The 17,352-nt window shown below is 42.0% G+C and overlaps 1 protein-coding gene across 8 annotated transcripts in view; it reads right to left on the bottom strand.

Annotated features, from left to right (window-relative positions):
• Positions 1-17,352, bottom strand: part of Clip1 (CAP-Gly domain containing linker protein 1) — a 108,530-nt gene that overhangs the window by 37,078 nt on the left and 54,100 nt on the right. For 4 of the 8 annotated variants that reach the window (XM_040731653.1, XM_040731652.1, XM_040731651.1 and 1 more), the window contains 7 exons: positions 14,918-15,862; positions 11,719-11,835; positions 8,110-8,167; positions 7,593-7,676; positions 6,819-6,975; positions 4,953-5,118; positions 4,649-4,864 (listed from right to left, as the gene is read on the bottom strand). In XM_040731653.1, the coding sequence (XP_040587587.1) occupies positions 4,649-4,864; positions 4,953-5,118; positions 6,819-6,975; positions 7,593-7,676; positions 8,110-8,167; positions 11,719-11,835; positions 14,918-15,862 (1,743 nt within the window). Of the gene's footprint in view, positions 1-284; positions 2,553-4,648; positions 4,865-4,952; positions 5,119-6,818; positions 6,976-7,592; positions 7,677-8,109; positions 8,168-11,718; positions 11,836-14,917; positions 15,863-17,352 lie in introns of all 8 variants that reach the window. The other 4 variants (XM_040731656.1, XM_040731655.1, XM_040731654.1 and 1 more) reach the window with 2 other exon arrangements.

Consider the following 17,352-nt stretch of genomic DNA (forward strand, 5'->3'; position numbering starts at 1 on the left):
TAGTTAACTATTGCAGTTAACAAAGCTTCTCCTTAAAGGAAAAAAGAAATGAATCTTTTTTATTCACAGTTTCCAGGTCTTTCTGAAATGAAGGGAGACTACAATTAGACATTCAGTAATGAAATCTGCCTTCCTGGTTGTAATGGAGAGCAGGACATACACACATAGTTGGCTTACTTAGGTGCATTTCCTTAGGTTGCAAAGAAGAAAAATCATCTAAGCCACTAGTGTTAATGCAGTTAGTGAGGAGTCTGGGTGTTCAATACTCAAACTTCTCACTTTACCGTGAATGTGTGAAGGGTCTCAAGCTCTCTAATTTTAAGGGTAAGCTTGCTCTTGTCTTTTCTCAAAGTGCGGTTTTCACTTTGGGATTCTAAGAGGTTGGCTGAAATGTGGCTGTTGGTTTGGGCCAGCTGGCTAATCTCTTTCTGGAGGATGAAGTAGCTCTCTTCCAGCTTCTCCTTCTCCTTCAGGACCTCTCCATTTCTCAGCATCAGTTCTCGTTTCTCAGCCAGGAGGTTCTTCTTGTCCTGAAGCGCCTCGGCTCTCTCGGTCACGGCCACCTCGTGATTCAGGCGGAGGTCATCCAGGATCTTGGTGAGGCAGCTGTGTAGTTCTTGCAATTCTAACTTGGACTTGGAAAGGGCAGCAAAGTCACTTTTGAGAGTCTCAATGTTGGCAGCGAGCTGAGCTGTTTCTGCACTCAGGAGCTCCTTTTCCTTAATGATTTCCACTACTTTTTGCTCTGAGTTTGTCTTTTCTTGGACAAGTGTAAAATTCTCAGTCTGGAGCTGCTCAGTACATGCCCTCAACCCCTTTATCTCCTCCTCCAAGAGCACCATTCTCCCATGAAGTTTGTTGTTTTCATATAAAGAAGTCTCGTTTTCCTTTGCCCTGGCCTCTTTCTCTAGGATTAACGTCTGTTGAAGTTCACGGATCTCCTCCTTTAATTTCTGACACTCTTCCTGCAGGTTCAAGCCATCCCTCAGCAAGATGTTCTTCTCACAGCAGCAAGTCTTCAGCTCAGCATTCAAGCTCTCCTTGGCTTGCATCATGTTAGTGTGCTCTTTTTCCAGATTCCTTCTGGCATCCTGAGCCTCTTTCAGCATCAGGGAGAGGTCACACTTGCTGTTGGCCAGCTCTTGGTTTTCCTTCTTTCTCTCCTGAAGCTCTTTCTTCAGAGCATCGATGCTGCCGAGCAGCTTCATCTTCTCCTGCACAGCCACTCGCCTGTTTGCAGCCTCTTGGTCACACTTTCTTTTAAGATCACCTACGGCTTTGATAGAATTTTCCCTCTCAGCAAGTAAATCTCCATTCTGCGTCTCTAGTGCTGATTTTTCTTTCAAGAGACTATCCTGCTGCTTTTTAAGCCTAGCGATTTTCTGACAAGCCATCTCCTTCTCAGAAGTCAAGTACGTGATCTTCTCATTTAGGCTCATCTCAAGATGAGTGGCCTCTTCCGAGTGCTTGCTGAGTTTTTCAGAGAGGGTTCTATTTTCACTTAGCAGTTCCTCTTTCTCCGCCAGGAGCTTCCTCTCAGAGGCTGCCAAACTCTCCTTCTCGTGGAGAAGCTGGACACACTCCGAGTCTGTGATTGCCCGACAGGTCTTAATCTCTTCCAGGAGCTTCGTGAGGCTTGCGTTGGTGGTCTGAAGCTGTCTCATGTCCAGCTCCGCCTTCCTCAGCGCTTTGCTGGTACAGTCCAGCTGCGCGCGCAGGGTCTCCGCCTCCGTGGTGAGCAGCTGTTTGACCTGCAAAGTGGCCTCCAGGCTGGCGCTTAGCTTCTCCTGGCCCTGGCGCAGCGTGTCCTTCTCAAACTGCAGGTCTCTGTTACTCTGGAGAAGGTTCTCCCGCTCTGCCTTTAGGGTGAGGCAGGTGTTATCCAGGCTCATCTGCTTCTCCGCGGCTGACTTCTTCTCAGTCGTGAGCTCGTCGATCTCCTGGACCAAGGCTTTCTGGTCCTTGACAAGCTCCTCATAAGCGCTTTGAAGTTTCTGAATGACATCATCTTTGTCTTTCGACAAGAACATGTTTTCGGCAGTGAGCTTCTTGACCTGCCCCTCCAGGTGCTCTTTCTCTGCCCGGGCCTTCTCCGACATGGCCATCAGCTTATCCTTGCAAAAGCGGAGCTCCTCGATGAGCACCTGCATGCTCACCTTGGAGGCTTCCAGGGCGTCGTTCTCCATGTGCATCTTCAGGAGCTCCTCCTGCACAGCACTGATTTCCTTAAGCAGTTTCTCTCTCTCAGCCGCCAGGGACTCTTTATCCCGATGCTCCTGCTGATAACGCTTCTCAGCAACTTGCTTTTCTTCTGAGACTTTCTCCTTCTCTAAGTGGAGGGTTTCATTTACTGCCCACAGTTTCTGCTGGTCTTCCTGAAGCAAAGTTATCTTGGTCTCCGCTTCTACAAGCTTTGATAAAAGTGAGCCTTTCTCTAACTGTAAAGCATTGGCCTCCTGCACAAGAAGCTGCTTCTCTGACTTCAGACCCCTCAGCTCTTCTGACATTACTTCAATCTCTTTTTTGGCTGATGTTAACAAACAAGTTAGAGACTACAGGGACAAAAGATGGAAAGAATGGGAACAAAATGAAATCAAGCAGACAAATGCAAGCCCAAATAACTTAATGTAGCCTAAGGCATGAAAGTTTAGAATTTTCTACAATAAGCTTCATAAAAACCACCTGAATAACAAAGGGATAAAAACTAGAAAAGTACTGCATAAAAGGATAATACAAAGCAAAATTAACTGCAAAGTGCCTATTAGCTTTTTCTCTTTGAACTGATGTGTGACATCATTTCTGAAAACTTGTTTGGTTTTCACACTATGGATAAGACTTTCCTACTGTTCTGTCTGATTATCTCTCAGAAAAGATTCATAGAATTTTCAAAAACAAGTCAGTGAACTATAAGTAGGTGGGTATTTTTAATCAAAATGAGAGGTAGCAAAGGAAACTCTATCAGTGTTTAAACCCTTCCCTAGTAGGAAGGGGAGTCAACAGGCTAAAAGTGTCAGTCCCAGTAACACACATACATTACTCAAGTGCAGACTGATTTCTAGGCTTTGCTGGCTACAATGAAATGTTTTCAAATGTACTTTTTATAAGATGAGTTAATGATGTCTATATTGGCACTACCCAGAATTTTCTGTGATGAAATAAATGATAACATGTTATTTATGCTCCTGTACATGGTAGACATGTGACCAGTAAGCTCTCAGCATGCACTGGATGTACCTAGAGGGCTGAGTTTTCTGGTGCACAAACTTAGCTCTGCACAGTCTCATCCAGCTAGTGGCTACTGGGATAAACAGCAGAGTTCTGAGTCACTGGCTTTCTGGCTCAGTGGCCTCCTGAAGTGTTGCATAAAGCTTACAGACTGCACACACAACCTTCCTTGGGGAGACACACTGAGGTCTCAACAGACTCTCTAGAGTTTGTAACTCACTAAAATCAAGTATCCAGATGACACGTTTGTAAAAGGAATAATCCTGATATTTTAACCAAAAGGTTTTTATATAAAACTGCCAAAGTCAGTGCAGCTTCACACAAGCCATTAGAATGCTGTGGTGTAGTCCATAAAACTGAAAGCGTTTGAGACACGGGGGACCACACAGATATCATCAAACATGGGAATCATATCTATCATTAATTGATGTATCAAGCTGGGGTGTTTTTTGAGAAAGAGGGCACAGGAAAAAACTCTGACAACATGTAGAAGAGGGGAAAATACACCCATTACACTTGATATGTACTACATCATGGTTCTCTTAATTAACAGAAGGTAGTGTGAGGCTTGTATTGCTGTTCTGCTTTGGTCCTGGGATTTGATACTAGGGCAGGGTAGGCTGGCACTCTACAACTAAGCCACATCCTAGTCCTAACAAGAAGTTTTTAATAGTTTCAAGTTCTCTTTCATAATTTCTAGTAAACTTATATATAAGCATTTCCCTAATGCATTAAAAATAAACATTTAAAACAAAATAATTTTTGGGCAATAAAAAAGTTAAATAGTAGTAGTAAAAAGGGTAAACTTTACTAAGTTATCAAAGTCAAAGAACATATTGGGGTGCAGATACAATCCTGACACCATAAAGTGAAACTCTATACCAAGTTCTAACTATTTCCAACTAATAAGATATTTTCTTGATTTACTTGAATGCAGCTTGCTTGTCAGCAAGTTCACAGAGTTCTCCTGGGGACATTCCTGTAAGACTCTGCTCACCACCAGCTCTCCTCTACAACGCCTACTTGCTTCCCTGGGCTTCTGCCTCCTGCTTTTCTGACCTATGTCTCTCTGTACCCTCGTGTAAGGTGAAGCAGGCTCAGCCAAGACCAAAAGATGCTTTCCTAAACAGAGAATCTACTGCAAGCAAGCAACAGCAAGAGGTTGTAACCGCTGGGGACAAGCAGCACAGGGGGTGATGATGGCTACATAGTACATTCAGGAGAAAGACTTATAGCCATTACCCTCCCCTACAAGGAAGAACAGCTGGCATGAAACACTGAAAGCCAAAAAAGATGCAGTAAAACACTCTACCATGCATGCAGAGTGTAACAGACCACACATACCCCTAAGCTCCCTTGCAGACTCCACGTGCAACTTAGCTAAGACATAACACAATTTCACTATTTCTGCCCCAGAACATACTTTGGCTTTGTCCGCCTGCATTTTCAGGTCCTCCACGTCCTGCATCAGGCCTCTGTTCGCCTCTTGAGCAGCCTTCAGTTTTTCCTCTGTGTCTACCAGCATCTTCTGTACGTTCTGCAGGATTTCTTCGTGCTTTGTTTTTGTCTCAGAACTGGCTTTTTCATACCTGGCTTTCAGGTCCTGAAACTGGTTGTGGCTTGTTTCCATCTCCTTTTCCTAAAGAACCCAAAGGAAGGGGTAAGGCACCTGGCCACACAATGACGACCCATGCATGTTTCCAGCAGTCCCCTTCATGTCTCCTTACCAGTTCCAACAATTTTTCCTCCAATTCTTTCTTTTCTTCTTCATGCCTTTTAGCTGCTTCCTGCTGGGTCTGTTCAGCTTTAAGAGTAACTTCCCCTATACTTTTCTGCAGAAAACTTGCATTTTCATTAGCCTTTGTAAGTTTTAGCTGTAGTTCTTCCACAGATCTAGAATAAGTTTCAACATAAGTTGTCAGATAGTTCTTATATGTGTGCATATGCTATGTGCATGTAATGGGCATATGTGTATGTGTGTTTTGTTCATGTGTGAGTCCAGGCATGCATATACCACAATACAGCACATGGAGGTCAGAAGATAACCTTGGGTTCCAGTCCTCATCTTCCACCATGTTTGAAGTAGGGTTTCTTGTTTACTCCTTCATACTGGGAGATCCCCATCTCCACCTGCCATTTCATTGTAGGCACTCTGGGATTACCTAGATTCTGGGGATCTGAACTCTAATCCTTGTGCATCAAACACTTTATCTACTGAGTGAGTCATCCTGACAGCTAGATTTTTCATGTTTTTTTTTTAAACAGCAAGAAGCCAAGAGTTATTTATTTATTATGTACACAGTGTCCTGTCTGCATGTATGCCTGCATGACAGAAGAGGGCACCAGATCTCATTACAGATGACTGTGAGACACCATGTGGTTGCTGGGAATTGAACTCAGCACCTCTGGAAGAGCAGCCAGTGCTCTTAACCTCTGAGCCATCTCTTCAGACCCAAATTTTTCATGTTTAAACTGAAGAGTTATATTAGAAATATACTATAAAAAACAACTGTATCAGGTTGTATAATTTATGAGTAATTACATCTGAAACCAAGACAAATCTGAAAATTACCTGCTTGGAGAATTTTAACTGTTATAAATACATTTAGAGTAACAATTACTACAATTGCAAGAATTTACTACTATATATTAATAGATCAATAAAGAAATATGAGTTGAGATAAATATATTAGGCCAAGTGTGGTGGTACACACCTTTTATCCCAGCACTGGGGACAGAGGCAGGTAGATTCCTGGGAGTTGAAGGTCAGTGTGGTCTATACAGTAAGCTCCAGGACAGCCAGGGTTACACAGAGACCCTGTCTCAAATCAGATAAGCAGGCTCACAACCATCCATAACTCCAGTTTGTGGGGTCTGACGCCCTCTTCTGACCTCTGCAGCACTGCATGCACATGGTGCATTTAAAGATGCATAGGCAAGAGACACATTCACACAAAATAAACCAATCTTAAAATATTTATTAAAGGTCTTTTTAATCTAAAAAATTCAAGAAAAATATTAAAGAAAATAAGTTTCACATTTTCAGCAGAGTAGGTTACGAAAAGTCATTTAAGTGCCTATTGGGAAAAGAAAAACTGGTAATTACCATAAATAATTCTTGCTTAAAGAGCACCAGCTAGGTTCTGGGGAGATATTAACGTATTTGTTTTGCAAGCTATGGGCCCAAGTGCAATCCCAGAACACAAGTAAAAAGCCAGGTGTGGTGGTGCGTGCTTACAACCCCAGCACTAGGGAAGCAGAGACAAACCAATGCCATTAGTGTAGCCTACTTAACGAGTTCCAAGCCACTGAGACCCTATCTTTAAAGGGGATTGAAGATCTAGAGGAATGACTTTTGACTACAGAGAAACCCTGTCTCAGAACAACAACAACAACAACAAAGACAGGGTCTCACTATGTGGCCCTGGCTGTCCTGGAACTCACTTTGTGGACCAGGTTGGCTTTGAGCTCACAGAGATCCACCTACCTCTGCCTCTCAAGTGCTAGGATTATGCCCACCCAGCAACCCAGAGCCTTTAGTTCTCTACTGAGCCTACTCTACAACAGGCGTACTCTCTGGCAGTCAGACGTACCTTTCCTTCAGACGTAATTCATCGTTCATCTTTGTCAGCTGAGAAGAGTTATCTCCTGACATCTTCATTATTTCTGCAATGTCATTTTCTAATTTTTCCTTTGCCTTTACCAGCTGCTCTTCTCTTTCATCTTTCTCTCTAAATTTTGCCTCCATATCTGAATATATATAGAAAAGAAATAGCACCACTATGTTAAGAGCAAGAAAAATTTATTGAATGTATCCTTATCCTGGGGATAAGTAAAATATTACATGGAACCCTTTGAATTGGTAACATTTAAGCAAAGACCTGAAGAAAGGATAGGAAGCAGGAAGCAAGTCAAAGGCTCCCAAGCAGCATGTGGCTTGACATGTCCAACAAAAGCAAGGAGGCAGATACGGCCAGAGTGCAGTGGGTGCGGGGAAGAGGAGCCTGAGACAAACTCCTACAGACGTGGGGTTTGATGGGCAAGGACTGCACCTCTAGTGAGTGAGCCGGAAGAAAGGTCACGTGATCTGACTCTCTGGCCACTATGGAGAAGAAACAAAAGGGCAAGGGTAGAACAGGAAGTAATCGGTCATCTGTGTGGTCGTCTGTGTGAAACACTGAACCAGGACAGCAGCAGTGGTAGATCTTGTTTTTGTATAAAACAGAGGAAAGAGGGAATGCTCAGAGCTGCAGACCAAGTGTTAGGCTGGCACACAGAGTGATGCAGTGTCTGTGACTGTAACATAAACTCTTATCCTAGATACCCTACTGTATTTAATGGCTTGTCACCAGATGACATCACCTTACCTGTTAAATTTCCTCTCAACTTCTCCAGTTCAAAAGACAATGTGTTAAACTCTTCCTCCTTTTGGTGCAGCTTATTTACAGTGTCTATTAGGATAAAATTAAAAGTTGAATATATATCACATTTAATAGGTCCCCCAGAGCTTGGCTGGCTTACAACACAACCAAGCATATGCTGACGAGCTCTGAGGACCCTACCAGTCACACACCACAATGACAGGGAGGCCCTATGCCTTTCCTAGGCATCTCTTTCCTTCTTCCAGTCAAAACCCAAAGCTTACCAAAAGCTCAGTTAAGATCATCCTTCTCAGCAACACTCAATAAGCTTTAGGTCAAAAGAAGAAATGACTATTTCCGGAGTTTGAAGATTTGGGAAACCAATGGAATGCAGTTTTTCTGTATATTGTATAACTTCCAAAATGATGACATTAGCTACACTAAGCAATCCCGAAGCCAGGCCCCAGCCACCTAATGACACAGACAAAATAAAAAACTCTGCTCAAACTTCAGTGAGACATACCTTGCATACTTCTCTGAACAGAGATGGCCTCCTCTGAAACACCTGCAAATTTTTCTTTCTAAAGAAAAAGAATCAGATATTGATCACACAAGGATCTCAGCCAATAGACCAAACATGCCTATCAGTTACAATAGTATTTATTTTTTTGCATTAAGACTATGCACCTAAAACATGAAAACACCAATGAACTACCAACTGTGTATTGTACACATGTGCACATACCAGTAAGTTTGCATGTATATGCATGCATATATGTTTGTTCACAAGTATATGACTGGGCATATATATGTAAGTTGGTTCATACACATTTATATATATGCTGCAGGAAGATGCTTTGTCATGACTAACCCTTCAAGAGCTGTTTTCTCCTCTGAAACCTGCCTGAGGGATGGGGATGTAGCTTAGTGGCATTACTCTTACCTAACAAGGGCAAGGCCCTAGGCTGAATCCTTTGTACAAAAAAAAAAGGGGGGGGGAGAAGAAAAGCATCTGTCCGGACAATGGGCAGAGCTCTGGATTTCTGTCTGCTGAGAGAGCACCCAGAGGAACCTGAACTAAACTTTGTCCACAACTTTATAAGCAGACGCTCCACCTGTCTTCACCTACTGCTGAAGGCCTCCTGCTCTAAACATGACGGCAAGTCAAGCTAAAAGAACTTCTCTGGTTTTCCTGAAATAAATTTTGATGTAACTGTAACATGGGATCTTTTAAAAGATTAATTATTTTATGTGTGTGAGTGTTTTGCCTGGATGTATGTCTATGCACTGCATGCATGCCTGGTGCCCACAGAGGGCAGAAAGAGGATACCAGATACCCTGGAACCAGAGTAGTGGATGGTTGTGAGCCACCGTGTGGGTGCTGTGAACAGAACCTGAGTCCTCTACAAGAACAGCCAGTGCTCTCAACAACCGAGCAATCTCTCCAGCATCCCAACAATACTTTAATGAATATTTCTAACAGAGACTATTAAAAGATGGGCACATAAGCTAGCCTAAGCCCACAGAGTGCCCATTTGTGTTGCTCACAAAGCCAGGCTTCAGGTGGCATGTGTTCCTCCAAGAGCACGTAGAGGAATACGCTTACATTGTTTTCTAAAGTAACTCGCCAGGCATTGGTGGCACACACCTTTAATCCCAGCACGGGGGAGGCAAAAGCAGGAGGAGTGCTATGAGTTCGAGGCCAGCCTAGTCTACAGAGCCAGTTCCAGGACAGGCTCCAACAATACAGAGAAACCCTGTCTCGAAAAACAAACAAAAAAAGATTTAATGTTATGCTAGATGTGGCCCATGTCTTTAAACCCAGCACTGGGAGACAGAGGCAATTGATCTCTGAGTTTGGGGCTACCATGATCTACAGGATTACAGAGAAACCATATCTCAAAAAAAAAAGATTAAGTTATTTTTAATTATGTGTAGGTGTTATGTGTATATGTACACTTAATTATGTGTGGGTGCCCTTGGGGCCACAGGTGTGTGCCAAATCCCCTAAAACTGGAGTTACAAGCTGTTTTGAGTTGTCTGACATGGCTCCTGGGAACTGAACTCTGGTCCCCTGAAAGAGCAACAACTGCTCTTAACCACTGAGCCATCTCTGCAGTCCCATTTACTTTGTTTTAAAAGTTATTGTGTGTACGCGTGTAGGCACTTGCGCCATGGTGTGCATGTGGAGGTCAAAAGACAACTTTCTGCAGCCAATTGTCTCCTTCTACTAGACAGGTACCAGGGCTCACATCTTTACCAACTGAGCCATCTCACCAGCCTCTAAAACATTTTCTTAAAGGACTCCAAATCACAAAATAGCCAGATATGGTGATACAAGCCTTAAGAGTCAGCACTCAGAGGGTAGAGGGACATGGATCTCTGTGAGTTCAAGGCCAGCCTGGTCTACATGGTAAGTTCCAGGACAGCCAGAGCTACAGAGAGACCCTGTCTCAAAAAAAAAAATCATAAACTAATTCGGAGACCATTTTTAATGTAATTTATTTATTATATACCAGGACTGTCCAACAGAACCTTCTGCAATGTAGCTACTAAGAACCTAAAATGCAACAGAGAAACTAAATTGTACTAAATGTAGCAATTTAAATTTACATAGCTATATGTGAATAGTAGTATGATGAATAATATAGTCTTTTTGAGTGGGGTGGTTAGAGAGAGGGTTTCTCTGTGTAACAGCCCTAGCTGTTCTGGAATTTGCTCTGTAGACCAGGCTGGCCTCAAACTCAGAGATCTGCCTGCCTCTACCTCCTGAGTTCTGGGATTAAATGCATGTGCTACCATCACCTGGCCCAATATAGCTATTTTTAAAAGTAGAAATTTGGGGCTAGAGAGATGGCCTAGTGGTCAAGAGTGCTAGTGCTTACTGCTTTTGCACAGGACCCAAGTTTAGATCCCAGCACCCACAGCAGGCAGCCCACAGCCACCTGTAACTCCAACTCTAGGGAATCTGATGCCCTCTTCTGACCTCCACAAGTATTGCAATCAATGTGCACATACCACCCATGAATGCTCTTGCCACACATAATTAAAATTAAATAAAATCTTTGTATTAGGTAGAAAATTGTGCTCATGCCTATAATCCCAGCTGTCAAAAGCCCAGAGTAGTCTACTATGAGTTTGCTATGAGTTTTAGGACAGCCTGGGCTACATAGCTGAGTGAGTTTCAGACCAGTCTGCTGCAGAATTAGAATGAGAAAAATAGAAAACTGTAACCCAGACATTTACATAAGAAACAATACTTCACCACTGTGATAAGAGAAGTAGCACAGTAACAGGGAGGAATATGGAGCAGCTGGGACAACTGCTCCTGAGAAGCTACCTAGGTTCTCTGCAAGCTTACATGAATCCCAAGGTCCACAATTATCAGCCTCAACTAAGGTAAAATTATGGTGTAGGAGGCAAAGGAAGGGGGAAGAAAAGTGACAAAAGTTTTTGGTTCTTTACAACCTGGTGGGGTGGTACCTTTAGTCAGTTTTGGTTTTGTGTTTTTGAGACAGGATCTCACTATGTAGCTTTGGCTGGTCTAGAGCTTGCTCCGTATACAAGACTGCTTAGAACTCACAGAGTCTACCAGCCTCTGCCTATGGAGTGCTGAGATTAAAACCTTGTACCACTACATAATTTGGGATTAAGAGGAAAGATGCAAAAGGAAATATAATTTCCTAAGGCAGAACACAACCCAGTAGCAATTCCATTAGCTAGCACGCCACCTCGCCAATAGAGGGCACTGAAGACAGGGACGTTGCTGCCCACAGTCAAAAGGAGACGCTGCAGGCACGTGAGGGAAAGAAGTTCCGTGCACCCTGACCACGCTGGATGTGCAAGCGGGAAGATCCGTCTGTGTTTCCTAAAACTAGCAGCCAACAACTGTGCAACTGCTTTACCAGAGGAAAAGGACTTCTTTTAAAGAAAAGTTAGCACGTACCTTTCACTGCCAGTTTGATTTGATCCAGTTCCCTTGAAGGCATTTATCAGCTGCTAATATACTCAATTAAATCCATATTTTTGAAGAAGTAGAGACATAGCTACAGTATTTTTTACTGGAGAATGTTCTTTTAAGTAGGAAAAGATGGAAACAATGAGGTTCAGACCCCATCCGACAGGTACTTACCAAAGTCTTCAGTTCTTTTTCCAAAGTCTCCTTTACTTGACTGACTTCACTCAAAGTGTCCTGCAGGTTACTGAGCGTTAGCTCTTTTCCCTGGAGCTCTTTGGTAATGCTATTAGCCTAACACACCAAGTTATATGGTACAGAAGCAAATGAATAAAAAAAAAAAGAAACAAAAAACAATGATAAGGAAAAAATAAAATGTAAAAACAATGAAAAATACAACAAAACAATACTGAAAAGAGTTGGGTTTTTTTTTTTTGGTCTGTTTTAAAATTCTAAGAAGCCAATGACTTTAAAAGCAAGCATGACTATCTCCTTAGGGTTTTTGTTTTATTTTGTTGAGGTTTTTTGTTGTTGTTATTATTGTTGTTTTATTTTTTATATTTTTTGAGAATGGGTTTCTGTGTAGCCCTGGCTATCCTGGGATTCTCTTATGTAGACCAGCCTGACCTCAAACTCAGTGTGTGCCAACACAACTAGCCAAAATATACTAAATTTTATTTATGTGTATGTATGTTTGCCTGTCTGAGTTTACGTGTGCCATGTATGTGCATAAGACTGTTGGAAAACAGCATCAGATCCCCTGGAACTAAAAACCAAGCCTGAGTCCTCTCTAAGAACAGTAAGCACTCAACAGCTGAGATATCTCTCCAACCTCTACTTTTTTTTTCCTATTTTTTATATTTTTATTTATGTATTTATTTATTTATATTTTTACTTTTTTTTTCAAGACTGAGTTTCTTTGTGTAGCCCTAGCTATCCTAGAACTTGCTCTGTAGAGCAGGATGGCCTTATATTCACAGAGATCTGGTTGCTTCTGCCTGCCAAGTGCTGCAATTAAAGGCATGTGCCACCACCACCACCTACCTGACCTCTAACAGCTATTTGTAAAAAGTCAAAATGTACTACTTTTCTATACGTAAATTTGAACTCCAACATGGCCTAAAGCAAGAAGTGCTGGTATTGCCAGGCGGTGGTGGCGCACGCCTTTAATCCCAGCACTCAGGAGGCAGAGGCAGGCAGATCTCTGTGAGTTTGAGGCCAGGCTGGACCGACAGCCTCCAAAACAATACAGAGAAACCCTGTCTCATAAAAACCAAAAAAAAAAAAAAAAAAAAAAAAAGAAGTGCTGGTATTTAGTTCCTAAATGAGCGACCTGATCAAATTCAGCTGGGTATGTAGTTCAGTGATAGAGCATGTGATTAGCATAGACAGACTGGGCACATTATAATGGCAGTCTGTATTATTCTGCATATTTGTATGCTTAAAATATTTCACACTTGAGTCATGTTTAAAATCCACTAGACATTAGCAATTAGAACTAAGTAGAACTCAGTTTTCATCAAATCTTTATGTGAAAACATGACCCATTTATTAGTCACATATTCTCTTCTGGCTAACTTGTTTCTTATTGCTATTTCAGAACCACATGAGATTAGGGAAATTTTTTTCCTATAGCTATTTTATTTTCAAGTATGATTACTTAGCAGACTTTTGTTGTTTATCTATCTTCATCTCTCCCCATTTAGCCATCACAACACTTTCTTCTTTGCCAATAGAACAGCTTTTTCCACAAAAATCATTCATCATCAATACCAGAGCCACCCCCTCTAGTGGCAGGATTGGGAAAGACTTCCCTGAATAACTGAAGCTGACATTTAGCAAGGGTTGGCTGGTAGGAGACATAGCTGGTAGACACTTTTGTTTCTTAATCCTTGACAAGACATTTGTCTAGTCTCCGCATCTCCCCAAACAAAAATGCAGAAAATGGAACAGCCATAAGAGTAGAGGCCTATGTTCAGTACTTGGAAGACCAAAGTAGAAGGACCACTGAGAACTCAAGGCCAGTGTGGGCTACAAAGTCAGTCCTACGCCAAGCTGGACTACAAAATGAGCCCTGTCTCAAAAAAACAAAAAACACAAGCAACAGGGATATAGGGATATGTGTTGTAACCCCAGCACTTCTGAAGAAAAGGCAGAAAGGTCATGATTCAAGGGAAGCCTGGTGTATACCGTAAGACCTAATCTCAATTATCCCCACACCTCCAAAAAAGAAAGGTTAGATGGTGTGGGGGTTTGAATGAGAACGGCCCTCACAGGATCATATATTTCAATACTTGATCTCCAGCTGATGCATTATTTGGGAAGTATTAGGACATGTGGTCTTGTTGGAGGAGGTATATTTATATTATTGTGGATAGGCTTTGAGGGTTCAGAAGCCAATACTATTTCCAGAGTCTGTCACTCCACCTCATGGTTGTGGATTAAGATGTAAACTTTCAGCTAATGCTCCAGCACCATGCCTGCCTGCTGCCTGCTGCCATGCCCTGGCCACAATGAGCATGGACTAACACTCTGAACTATAACTCCATCTATATGTTGCCTTTGGTCATGGTGTCTTACCGAAAACAGATGGTGTCTTCGTTGTGGCATAAAAGTATGGTAATAATGCAAATGGCTCTAGCCTCCTACCCTTAATCTGTCATGAGCATTACTTATCATAGCATGTTAACTAACAGAGGTCATGTTCTACTTTTATATATAAAACCCTATAAGCAAGGGCAGAAAGGGAAGAGATGAACTTATAAAGTGGTTTCTGTTTTGGTTAACTGTTTTGAAAGGGTCTCTATGTGGTTCAGGCTGGCCTGGAACTGAAATGGCAAACCTCCTGACTCACCATCTTAAGTATTATAAACATGTACCACCATGCTGGGCTTATAAATCTCTCTCTCTCTCTCTCTCTCTCTCTCTCTCTCTCTCTCTCTCTCTCTCTCTCTCTCTCTCTCTCTCTCTCTCCCTCTCTCCCTCCCCCCCCTTCCATATCCACCTTAACACCACTGTTTCAGGGAGTTAGTTCTAATTAAACATAGATTTTTTTAAACAGCTCTATTTTTAAATAACCTAGAATTAAACTGAGATAAGAGTTTATGTCATGGCCAGGAGATAAAGTAACAAATAAGGTTTCCAGATGATAGGAAACCAACATTCACAAGGCTGGTCATTATTTGCTCTGATCTCAGCTGAAACCATGCTTGAGATCCTCAGAAGGCAATTGATTATACTCAAGGGGTTGCACCACACAATTCCTCTTAAATCAGGGACTTTGAAGATGAATGGCCTCAACTCAAAAGTAACATACGATGAAAAATAACAAACGGAAAAGAGTTAAAAAGAAATGATGGAAGATGTCAATACAAACCTTGCTACTTTCAGCGTTTCTTTCAATCTCTAAATTTTTAATCTGCTTTTCAGCTCCCTCAAGCTGCTGTCTAAGTGTCTCGATTTCCAATTTACCTTCGGAATTGGCTTTCCGAAGCACATCAAGATCCAAGAGCTTTTCTTCGACAACCTGGAGCTGTGATGTAAAATTACCAATGACCTTGGATTGTTCATTGTACTTGGCTTGGAGAACCTCTAGCTCCTTTACCTTTATTTCAGCCTCCTGCAGTTTATTTAATGTGTCCTCCATTTCCACTAAATGCTGGTCTTCTGCACTGTCCAGTCTGGCTTTGATGGCCTCTAGGCTGTCCTCCTTCTCTTTAATAATTTGCATTAGCTTGGTCTTCAGGGTCTCCATCTCTTTAGCATGAGCAGACCGCTCAGAGTCCTGTTTACTCTGTAAAGTTTCTATTTCGTGCTGATAATCTAGTCTCAGTCTCTCTATTTGTGTCTTTAACTCAGCAAATTCAGCTGAGTCCGTTCCAATACCTTTGCTGAAAGATACCTTCAGCTCCTCCATTGCCTGCTGGTGGGATCCGATGGCGGTCTCCAGCTTAGACTTCCATAGAGCTATCACATCTGAATTTTCCTTGTTGGCATGGTCAAGCTTGCTTCTCAAGGACTCATTCTCTTTGGAAAGCTTTTCGGTGGCAGCGTGCAGAGTCTTGATCTCCTTCTGAAATGTCTCTTCCCGAGCTCCAAAGTGGCCCTTCAGAGAAGTTATCTCGCTCTGGTGCTCAGTACGAGTGGCTTCAAGCTTTTCTTGCAAAGCACTTATTTCTTGCAAAAGAGAAAGAGACATATCCACATCCCCGGGAGGTTTACTGGACTCTAGCCTTCTTCGGAGCTCAGCTACTTCCTGGACTCTCAAGGCTAGATCTTTTTCTAGTTCCATTATCCGGGACTTTTCTGATACTGTAGCCACCTATGAACAGTGGTCATAAGAAACAGAAAGCATTGAAATAACAAATCACTGATGATTTTCAATATTCCTGAAGCTCTCTACAAACTACCCAGAATCCAGCAAAGCCAAGCTACTACACATAGGAATTGATGTCTTCCTTGCTGAGATAATGGCTTAAGCTCAATTCTGGAGGCTCTAACATGGAATTACAATCTTTAGCAAACTTCCATTGTTATGAAATCACTAATGGATATTGATCTTACCTCACTCCAACCATACCTCTTTCTGCTCTAAAGATACTTAAACCAGGAAGGACTCATTAACTGATAATAAATTAACAGAAACAGTAGCTTCCAAAGTGCTCAATAATCTGCCTCCTGGAGGCAAGCAAGCTGGTTTGGCCAGTTTTAATTCCTTCCTGCATTCAGTAGTACTCACTTCAGGTACTACTCCACCCAAGGCTAGTGATTACAGCCTGAACTGCCAGTTAAAGTGCACACAGTCACTAGCCACACATGGGTGGGCACTGAAATGTGGCTCATCTGGAGCAGGGTGCACCGAGAGACACATTAGGATTTGAAGACTCCAGAGAAAACAGATATAAAATATCTTAATGATTTTAATCATCATTGTATGATGAAATAAAATTTTAAATATACTGTTTTATATATTATTCAAATTAATTTCACCTGTAACTTACTAAACAGTTCATGTGGGTATCAGAAAATTAAGATTCTGTATATGTGACTTGCATTCTACTTCTATTATATAGCAGGTATACAAGAGCTACAATTACCCATGTTTCAGTGAGAAATGCATCATCTGTAGAATAAAAGCCTAAGTTGGATAATCAAAAATTTACTGGCTTTTTAAAATGACATTAAAAGATCACTTACCTGCAATTATACATTAGACTCTCACAGAAAGACCCCTCTCTGGCTTTTGTAACTCTGTTGTCAGCATTCTGACGTACACATCTTGTTTCCCCTAACCCAGTGGTTCTCAACATCAGTATGTATACAAATGGAATGTACAATTAAATTGCAAGACTCTTGCTACTTCCACACACTTGGATTCTACCTGAGCTCTGGAGTTTTAAGGAGAAAAACACTTTCTCAGCTTGTGTCTTTTAGTCTTAGAAAAATTTTCTCTGCTGCTTCCTCCTAGGCTCTCAGTTGGTACACAAAATACGTGGAATATGGTATCTTACAACATAAAAATCATTTAACTAACCTGGGAAACAGAAGAGAATACAAGTAGTTTTAAAATCCCAGTGGTCCCAGATTTCAATGACTAAATTCTTCCTAATTTTAGACTCAGCCCACGCTGCCTTTACAGGGGCAGAGAACACAGGACTCATGTCTTCTGCTTCCTCTGCCCACCCCAGCATGCTGTGATGCTCAGTAAGCTATCCAGAAGAAAAGAGGGAGGGATGCACGGAACAGCCACTGACTATTTCGGAACTGTCCAAAGGTATGGTGCTTTGTGGTATAGAGATGCTTCAGATTAAT

Source organism: Mesocricetus auratus, unplaced genomic scaffold, assembly GCF_017639785.1.
Source record: "Mesocricetus auratus isolate SY011 unplaced genomic scaffold, BCM_Maur_2.0 Super-Scaffold_100025, whole genome shotgun sequence".
NCBI classification, from domain to species: Eukaryota; Metazoa; Chordata; class Mammalia; order Rodentia; family Cricetidae; genus Mesocricetus; species Mesocricetus auratus.